The 9630-nt window shown below is 52.8% G+C and overlaps 1 protein-coding gene across 4 annotated transcripts; it reads right to left on the bottom strand.

Moving 5' to 3' along the window:
- Positions 1-411: 411 nt before the first annotated feature.
- Positions 412-9458, bottom strand: LOC127608224 (PHD finger protein 20-like). Of its 4 annotated transcripts, XM_052077212.1 has the most exons (17): positions 9314-9458; positions 7775-7881; positions 7086-7257; positions 6723-6807; positions 6569-6645; positions 5981-6500; positions 5828-5878; positions 5487-5756; positions 5164-5355; positions 4838-4933; positions 3750-3905; positions 3281-3459; positions 3103-3202; positions 2729-2924; positions 2173-2608; positions 1859-2039; positions 412-1518 (listed from the first exon to the last, which is right to left on the bottom strand). In XM_052077212.1, the coding sequence occupies exons 2-17, from the start codon at positions 7855-7857 to the stop codon at positions 1376-1378; spliced, it is 2937 nt and encodes a 978-aa protein (XP_051933172.1). In that variant the 5' UTR covers positions 7858-7881; positions 9314-9458; the 3' UTR covers positions 412-1375. The 4 variants fall into 4 exon arrangements, with proteins under 4 accessions (XP_051933172.1, XP_051933174.1, XP_051933173.1 ...); XM_052077214.1 differs by lacking the exon at positions 3750-3905; XM_052077213.1 differs by lacking the exon at positions 4838-4933.
- Positions 9459-9630: the final 172 nt, after the last annotated feature.

Here is a 9630-nt window from a genome sequence, read left to right as displayed (position 1 = left end):
GTGCTCTGCCGCTCAAATATTGAGCGATTAAATCAAACGGCGCGCCAATTCACATTTCCAATCGGATTATGTAACCGCCCGAATTGGCTGTGAAATCAAATCAAGCATGCACGGAGCCCGTTGTGGCGTGCTTTCGTTTGAAGTTTGTCGGTCGGTGAGGATGAGCGCCGTGCTCCGCGGTGCTTCTCTGCAGAAAAGGAATCGGTCCTGTTGCCATTTGCCAATTTTGCGAGCCTTTAGTCACAGACTGCTGCCCCCACCCCCGCCCCCAATTTTGATCCGATTGTATAAGAGGCCAAATCGGCTATGAAATCATGTTACATCAAACTGAATGATGCAACGTCAATTTCATGACAGTGTCGCCATCTGCTTAAACAGGATTTGGGTGATGGGGAGTATGGACAAGACATGTTAGTAATGAGAGTTTATTTATGTACCAGCAGATTTGTTTGCATTGTTCAACATTTTCCCTGCTCTAATCCAGACAGTACAGTAGCGTAGATTATCAGAAAGGAAAACTCGTTTAGATGGACATATTTACAAAGTACAACAAACAAACAGGTGAAACTGGAACTACTGTATAAGACAATTTCATCTTGTCTAAACAGTATTTGTCCCGAGCAAAAGCACGAGATCCAGTCCAGAACAAGTCTTCGGTGAGCCATCAAAGGGCCACGGCAATAAAGCAGACACAAATGGTAGCGAGGAATACTGTCATGGACACACAAATGAAAAGTAAGCAAGATAATTGGCGCGCCGTTTAGGGATAAGCACGACCATTTAAGACACAAATTGCGCTCGTCACCATTGCAAAAGCGGAACGACAAAATAAGAAATTCAGGATTCAAGACAAAAATAACTTCACAGTGTAGAAAAAAAAAGACTCCAGGACTCAGTTTTTCAAGATGGTTGTAAAGTGCCGTTTCATACCGGGTGTCAAGGGATCAAGCCTTTTTTTTGGGGGGGGGGGGGGGGGGGGTGTTAACGCACAACTGGAGAACAAACGTGTATACTGTATACATATACACACACACGTGTTCAAAAATATTTTCATATCTGTGTACTGCAAGCTGAATGTAAAGCTCGAGTGTAGTGCACGATGCACCGAGAGAATTACAAGCCACCTCCAAGTGTCCGGGCATACAAAAGGCATCGGAGCAAGTTGCGTGGGGACCACTGTGCGATCTTTCCAGCATTACGAGGCAACGTATCGTGTATAATCCTGACTCGTAATGCTGGCTTTCCATACAAGGATGCCAGTGGCGGACGCATCTGAATTCACCACGTCCAACCCTTGAAGGAATGAGAAGCAGCCGCAGACGTCGGGTGCGGAGGCTTGCGACCGGCGAGTTCAACGCGATTCCGCGCGGCGCCCTCATGTGGAGCTGAACAGGGCGAGCTGATGCACCTTTCCCAGCTGCGACATCAGCCGCTTCATGCGCTGTTTGAGCTGAGGCAGACGGGCCAGCGGTTCGGGAGGCTCCAGTTCCCCGGTGTAGTCCAACCAGCTTTCCAGCACTGGGGACGGGCACAAAGCAATTGAGGGGTGAGAAAAAAAATATTCAACCTCCGTCGGCAGCTATGACAATTGGTTGAACACAAAGCTGTCGTCAATACAAAGTAGCGGAAATGGATTAGCTGGTGAGAAATTGATAATTGCTTGGGGAGGGGGCGGGGAGAGACACACACACACACACATCCCTGTTTAGATGCCTGGTTTAAGTGACGTCAAACATTTCCAAACTTTTGCCACCTTTGATGTCATCTCTAACCTGCGTGGCTCAAATGGATGCGGGTGCATTTGAACAAGGCCGTGTCGACTTTTTATAAGATCTCAGAGTTGAAGTCAAAGACTCACCATCCAACTCCCGCTCAATAAAGTCCATCCGGTGCGAGACCTCGTCTTGGACCGCGTCGATGTGATCCAGCAGGTTGAGCTGCCACTGCTGTTGCGGCTTGCAGTTGACGGCAGCCTCTTCGAGATGACTCCCGACTTCTCTCTTTATTTCTACGTCAGGCCAGGAGCCTCCACACGTAGCCTGGAGATGATCATGCGGGGGGGGGACAAAAATCATCAATAAAACGGCTCCATACGCAGAGGAAACAAAAAGGATATTGCGACTCGTGACCCTTTGGAAGATGAAAAAAAAGCTGAAGGATACGCAAGCAAACCTTGTTGCCGATGGATTTGGGCTTGTCGTCCATCTCCAACAGGCTGCCGAAGCGCTGCTCGCGCTCCAACAGCTCTTCGGTGCTTCTCATGCTGTCCTCCAGCTCGGAGCCTTGTCGGGTCTCCACCACCAGTCTTTGCTCCACGGCCGGGTAGTAGGTGCGCGGTTTTTGGTAGCAGTGTTCGCTGGTGATATACGAGTCCTGGAAGGAGGGGAACGGGGACGAGGAGCAGGACGAGGCGCCGGCGGCGGCGGCGGCCCGGCTCAGCTTCTCCAGGGCGTTGGACATTAAAATCTCACCGCGACATGCGTCCTCGTCAGGAGTGACGGGGGAGGGGGCCGCGGCACCGGCTCGGAAAGAGTCCCGGCCGCTCGGCGGCCTTGAAACTCTCTTCCAAGGTTGGCGCCATAGCTTCAGGTCAGGATGCGTCTTGTTTCTGTGGAGGGAAGCGCGCAAACATGAGACCAGCACGGAGACTCGTGTGTGTGCGTGTTGGGCGGCCAGGCACGACAACTCGGTTCTTGAAAGCTCTTATTTTAGCTTCCTGTGGACTCACTGTAAAATGTTCATCTTCAACTGCAGGCCATTGAGAATCTGGAGCACGTGGTGCACGTCTCCCAGCAGCTGGTGGGTGGCGGTGATCTTCTTGGCGTTTTGGTGAGAGTAGTTTTCTTCCAAGAAGGACAGGCCGTACATGTGGCCGTTGCTCAACCATTCGCGGTCGTACCAGTAGCGCAGACTCTGCCTCTGACCTGGAAATTGACATTCGTTTGCGTGCCAATGCGACTGGAGAGCATTTTTTTTCTCTTTTTACACCGGGAGATCATCAAAGGCCCGTATGTCTTCTGTACTTAAGTCCCAATCAACTACTACGGCGACGACGAGAACGACAAAGCCTCGAGAGTCGAAAAGCCCCCCCCCCCCCCTCACCTGGAGGGTCTCTGCAAATGTAGCAAGCATATCTGTCTGGGACGTTGTCTTCCAGCAAGCCCATGCAGGTGCCATGCTGCCAGCACAGGCAGTCTTCACACTGAAAGACAAGACGGCGTGAAAACGCAAGACGGAAAATCCCGCACGGTCCGGCGACCGCATCATCCCAAATACGGACCTGGATCATGAAATCGTTCTCCTCCTCCACCTCGCAGATGCACCGCACGATCTCTTGGTCGTTGCTGTCGGCGCCGCAGTCCAGGCTCAGAGGCGGGCTGGTCACACCCACGTCGGCGCCGTAGTCGTCGTCGCTCCAGCCGCAGCTGTCGGTGGACCAGTCGCTTAAACTGTCCTCGTCTGCGGAAACGGGGACACACCCGAGAATCGGGGGGGCTCCTCCGTCATCACAAAGAGTAGAAACGAGCGCCGACGATTTCCCGCCGCGGGTATTCTCGGACCGCGTCAACTTTCACAAACGCGCGATTCAAGTGACGAGAGCATAGGACTGCCCGTCGCTGCGTTGAAGCGCTGACATGCACAGGTTTGCGCGGCTCAACGTTGCCGATGACGGATATAGCACGAACGGGACGGGAGGCAAAGCCACGGACACTCACTCACTCACACCCACACGCACAGCAGATACCCACCATCCACATTTATCTGCACCGAGTGGCTGTATCCGGGCCTGCAGCGGTAGGCCTCACGCTTGTAATTGTGCGAGGGGGCCGATTTGAATGGCATTTTCAATTTGGGTGGAGGGCACAGAACTGACAAGTCAATATTCTCCTCAATATCTGTGCAGTCTGTTAATACAGGGAAGGGGGGGGGGAGGAAAAGCAGATGTTGATCAAGTTTGAACATGAATTTCATTCCACATGCGTCCATTCGGGGCAGGTGGCGAGGACAAACATTTTTGGAACAATGGGCTCCATTTAAGAACAACGAGGCCGTTTGGAAAATGTCAAAAATATTTGGGAACATCTCGCTCGCTATGACAAACCACCAGCCCGAAGATTGCGCAATTGCCCACCCCCTTGCGAAGGCGCGCGTGAAAAGTGCCCGTTTGATGCAGCTCATCATAGCACGGCGCAAACACGGCCGCTACCCGTGAACACGCCCAACAATGACGGGATTCTGCGGCGTCTGTGCGTGATTTCTCCCAACGCTGCGCATTTCCTCTCGTGATATGTTGTTATTTGTCACGAGAGAGCAAGAAAGAACTTGAGGACATCATTTTCTGTATGAATATTGCTCAAGGAGTAAATGTGGTCGCCGCTCGGGTGCACTTGATGTTAGATGAGACCCAATTTCAGATCAAGTTGGAACATTGTGGTTAAAACAAACCGCCCCCCCCCCCAAAACAACACGCGCCGCTCCTAACTTTCAAAACATCCGTGTCGGGATTGTCAAAAAAGCTTTTTTTTTGCAGCGCGTCCAACTGAATGTACGCCGGAAAAGATTTGCTATTTGGCGTTTCCACTCCAGAAATCGGAACTTGACTTGAATACACCAGTCGGGGGCGTTTGTGCGACGTCATTCTCGGCGCCGCCGTTCTGGACGCAAGCGAGTGAGTCAGACGAGCGGGTCCGGTAGCTGACGCGACACGCGGACGGAGGGGGCTCAACAACCACGCCGACGGGTTCACACTTAGCAGCCAAGCCGCTTCCGCAAGGGAACAGCGGGTGCACATGCAAAGCGGCGAGGCCGTTTTCCGATGGCCGGAATCCCCGCTTACCGGACTGGGCTTTCTTCTTTTTCTTCCTCTTCTTAAGCTTAATGCGAAGGAAGTCCTTCTGTTTGGGTTTGTCTTTTGGTCTATCTTTGACTGGACCTGGAGAGGTTTGTAAGCTTTAATTTTCCACTTTCACATCACGACCGCCTTCCCCCCGCTACGGCGAATAGCGGCGAGGAACCGATGCCTTCTAGATGAAGACGAAGCTTCTCAACTCGGTTCAACGGAGCTAGCCGGGACGCCAAGACGCCCGCCGCCAGATAAGAGGACAAAAGTAGCCGCGGGGGCCGATTTGCGCGCGGCCGTTCCGTTCGGGAATCGTTACTGACCCGCGTCCAAGCCGCGCTTGTCGGATTCTTTCTCCTGCCGCTGGCATCCGTTCCTGTCCAGCTGGTTCTCCTTGCACTTCTCCCTCAGCAGCGCCCTCTGCTGATGGCCGTGCGCGCCGATGGCGGAGGGAGCGGAGGTGCGTCTGCCCGCGGCCTTCGCTTCGCCCCGAGTCGCCGCCGCGGCGACCGAGTCTGCGCAAAATGAGGTCAGAGGTCGACCGTAAGGTCGTCACGGAGATCGCTGGCCGCGTTTTCATGGCTAGCCGCGGCGAGAGGAAACGACGAGCTGGCAACCTCGAGCGGGACGGACAGATAAAACTCACGCATTGAGGCAGAGATGGTTCGTCTTCTCTTTGGTCCATCGGCGGCGGCGCAGGCCGCCCGTTTGTCGGCCGGGCCGGCGTGGCCGCTCCCGGTGGGGCTGCGCTCGTCCTCCGGGGGCTGCTCCTCGCCGTGGTAATATTTCATATGGTAATGCAAGAGTTTGGCCTTACGGAAGGACTTTGCGCAGCCGGCCGCGCTGCATTTGAACGGGTTGTGGTCCAGGTTGATGGACAGCACAGGGGGGGGCTGGTTTTTGATCACCCTGTACACTGCGCGTTGCGCAAGACGCCACAAGTCAGCTCCGAGCCGGCGAGCGCCTTTTAGCGAGGGCGGGACTTACGTGGTTCTCTGCTAAATCTGTTGGGGTTGTGGAAACCCTGCTTCCTCGCAGCTGTTGAAAGCAGCCGGGTCAGGGGGGGGGAAACAAAAAACAAAGCATTCATCGACTCCCGAGCCCCGCTATACCATTCTTTTTTCGCCCGACAAGACTTACGCTTGACGGGCTGGGACGGCGGGGTGACGGCGGGCTGCGAGCTCTCGGATTTGATGTTGGGCTTCCGCTCCACGTCGTCCATGCATTCGCCGGTCGTCCGCTCGGGCGCCTCCGCGTACGGCTTTGCCGAGTCACCGTATGTGGGGTCGGCCTCCGTTTCCGCTTCCTCCTCTTCCCTTTTCACGTCTCCGTTTTCGTGACATTTTTCGTCGCGCCGCTCCTTGGCGCCATTTGTGAGTCGGCCGCCATCCTCGGCGTCGCCGGGCTTCTTCTGATCCGATTCGGCGCCTTTGAGAGCGGGCGAGGCCTCGGCGGCGCCGTTGGCCCTTTTGCTTTTCCCGTTCAGCGTGCCGGCTTCCCGCTCGTCCTCGTCACTGACGCTGTCGTTCTCCTGGTCGGAGGTGCTGCGCCGAGCCCGCTTGTTCCGCGGCTCGCCGTTCACCGGGGGTCTGCGCTCTTTGCGGTTGGCGACTCTCCTGACCATGTTTCTCTCCGAACTCAGAGACTTTCGTGCGCCTCTCTATTCGCCAGCAGACAAAAGTCAGCGGATAAGCGACGGAAAAACGGCCGGGCTCATTCGACACGTACCTCTTTTATAAAAGGTTTCACGTGAATTCCTTTCACTGTCTGGATGACGCCATCAAAGAACTTCACCGTGTAAGACACTGAGGGGGAAGAAAGGACACACATTGGATTCATTCCAACGTCGTCTATATGCATTTTTTTTCCTTTTTGTACCCACCATCTTTATTGACCGAGATGACTTTTGCAGGATAGAAACGGCAATCAGACCAGCTGGCCAGGACCTTGTCATTCACTTGAAAACCCTGGCGAGGCCAAACGGAAACATTTCAGTCCTCGCTAACGCAGAGCATGGAAGCATTGCTGCCATTCTTCGCTTTTGAGGGAATTTTGAAGCTGTCGAAGAGTCTCATCTTAATTCCTGTTCAAGTGATATTTTTTTCACCGTCTTTAATTTAAGACTTAAGGAGCGGAGGGTTTTAAACCACACCACCGCCGTGAGCTAATGAGTTCAATGAGGGAATCTCCGTTTCTCAAAGGTTAAAGAAGAAAGAAGAAGAGGAAAAAAAGAAGACTGGCTTACAGGCACGGGAGCGTCGTCCTGCAAACCTCGGCGCCTCAGTTGGACCCTCTCGACGGGTCTCAGGTAGGGACTTGTCCACTCAAACCACTCGTCATAACGGTGACTCCACTGACGGTAATGAATTAGTACTTTCTCATCGTTGTAATCAATCTTCTCAATGTTGGCGGCATACCTAAAGAGCAACAAAGGTCAGGAAAGGAAAGAAGCGTTTACGTTGCCATTTTGAAGTTTCTGGTACAAGTCCAGAGTTGGGGGGGGGGGGAACAAAAAAACAAACAAACAACAAGGCATCATGCCGGTGACATTCTTGAGATCACCAACAATGAAAACAATGTATTGTTTGAGAACAACATCAATCACTGTGACATTGAATCGCAAAACATCGCGATACAAATCTCATCGTCACACAAGTATCGTGATTTGAATTGAATCGGAAGGCTCGTCAATCTTCCCCTTCATGTACAGTTGAAGTTGTGCTTTTCATCTCAAACGAATAAAGTTACACTATTTCAGACGTGCAAAATATGAGACAACCTGCGCCGCCGAACAGATTGCGTCCAGCGCTTGAGATTTTGAAAGCAATTTGAACACGATTGACAGTAACCAAACACTGTCCCGGGGAAGGAAATGACGCGACGGTGAAAGTGGAGTTTCAAGGATGGCAAAGCATGAATGAGGCCATGACTCACCAGTTTTTGAGGCTATCTCTGGCCTCGAGCTGAGCTCCCACCTCAAATGTTATCCCTCTTCTGTTAGGGGGCGTCTTACTCATACTGCCCACATCAAGGCTCTCTTCCTGGACACACACGCACACACACACTATTCAAAAACTAGACTACTGATAAATGACACCATTTACAGTTTCTTATCATCACTACCACTGTGTCCCAACTGAGCATCTCGTGTGTGTCGAAAATACAGGACAGTGACAAAGCACACACACACACACTCTGAAGATGATGCAGAGGGAAAATAACAAGCTACGGTGAGCCAGGCCGCTTAAATGGTAATGAGATGAGCTATTCATCGTTGTTAAAAAATCTGGATCGGCATCCCCTTCACCTTTATGAAAGAATGGACCTCATCAGTAGTACCCGAGCATGTCCAATAGCAGCAAGCGCAGCCCATCATAGAACCGCGCTATTCCACCATCATATCGGAATGGTGGACGTATACAATGGCGCAACGGGGACTTTGTTGGGGCCGTCTGGGCGTGCTCAAGGGGCGACGCTGCACGGCAACCGACAAACCGGATATGACTGCGCTTGTCGGCCCACGTGCTTTGCGATCGGCCGGTCCCCCGTTCAGACACAAAAGCTAAGGGGGGCTCCACCACGTGGCCGGCTCTGTCTGGGGTGAACCGTCGATCTCCCGTTGACGTTCCGCTCGAAATGGGATCGGCGACAAACACAGCAGTGGAAGTGGGTGTGTTTTATTGTCGCATCAAGGACTCAACGGCACCAAGGCAGACACAGGAAACGAGAATGGGGGGGGGGGACATTACAAGACGCGATGGCAGGTTCAAAGTGACTCATTTCAGTCACAATTCATTCCAAAACGTCCACTAATATATCAATGTGTGATGATATATCATTGATGGAACGGGCACGCACAATTGTGCACATTTGAAAAACCTCAAACAGCGAATTAGATCAAGTTGATGTTTCATTTCACGCACTCGTTTACCGTGCCGTTTTGGACCACCCCGGCCAGGACTTGAGACTTTATTGTACGGTCGGGTTTTATAACGAGTAGGCGGAGCGTGAAAAGCCCTTTTGCCGACGTCGGGATGAACGCGAATCCGATTGGTGGAAAACGTTTAAGGTGGGCGGGGGGAAGCATTGCGATTGGGCGGGCAGCCGTCACTCGAGCTAGCGCGCTGGGGCCTCGCGCTAGGCCTTCACTTCTCCATACTTTTCTCGGCTTGGAGCGCGGCGGCGTGGCAACACAAAGCATTTAACTTCCCCAACTACGACGCCGAGCAGCCACCTCGAGGCCCCAAGCGGCAAGCGATGCGATAACACCCCTCGGCAAAGACACGAATCACGACGCCAACAATAACAAGCAACACCGTGTCGGCGACTTCGTCACATTTGTTTGGAACTCAAAACGCCGACATGCGGCACTACGCCTGCCAAGATGTTGATGCCTCCGCCGAAAGCGGGGTCTTTTTTTTCGCCAGTTATGTACTCACAAGTGCGACGAGGAATACGGTTGGGGGTTCTTACCTGTTCCCCAGTCACCTTGAGTCCGGTTGTGTGTCACAAATGAGTCGAAATCCTCTGAAAAACGGGCACCGCCGCCTGCGCCTGTCTGCCTCGCGGATCACGCAGTAGAATTTCTCACTTGCATTCAGCACCGGCGCGGGCTGCGTGGCGCATGCGCGTACAATGCTTCCCGCGTCACCGTCCCGATTCCTTTGCATTTGTAACGATAAAATACTTTGGCTATTTTCAATTAAATCGGCGAATTCATAAAATGATTTGATTCCATTTTAATATGCATACATTTCCATCGATTTGCAGGTTACGCAATTTTCACAGCT

Source organism: Hippocampus zosterae, chromosome 9, assembly GCF_025434085.1.
Source record: "Hippocampus zosterae strain Florida chromosome 9, ASM2543408v3, whole genome shotgun sequence".
Lineage (NCBI taxonomy): Eukaryota > Metazoa > Chordata > Actinopteri > Syngnathiformes > Syngnathidae > Hippocampus > Hippocampus zosterae.
The sequence above is the reverse complement of the archived record's forward strand: the minus strand, read 5'-3'. Positions and strand labels throughout refer to the sequence as shown.

Coding starts and splice junctions, on each gene's coding strand:
- LOC127608224 (XM_052077212.1), bottom strand. CDS start 7,857: ATGAGTAAGACGCCCCCTAACAGAAGAGGGATAACATTTGAGGTGGGA. Junction 6,501..6,568: donor TGAAACCTTTTATAAAAGAG/GTACGTGTCGAA, acceptor GCTGGCGAATAG/AGAGGCGCACGAAAGTCTCT. Junction 3,460..3,749: donor GGTGCAGATAAATGTGGATG/GTGGGTATCTGC, acceptor CCGTTTCCGCAG/ACGAGGACAGTTTAAGCGAC.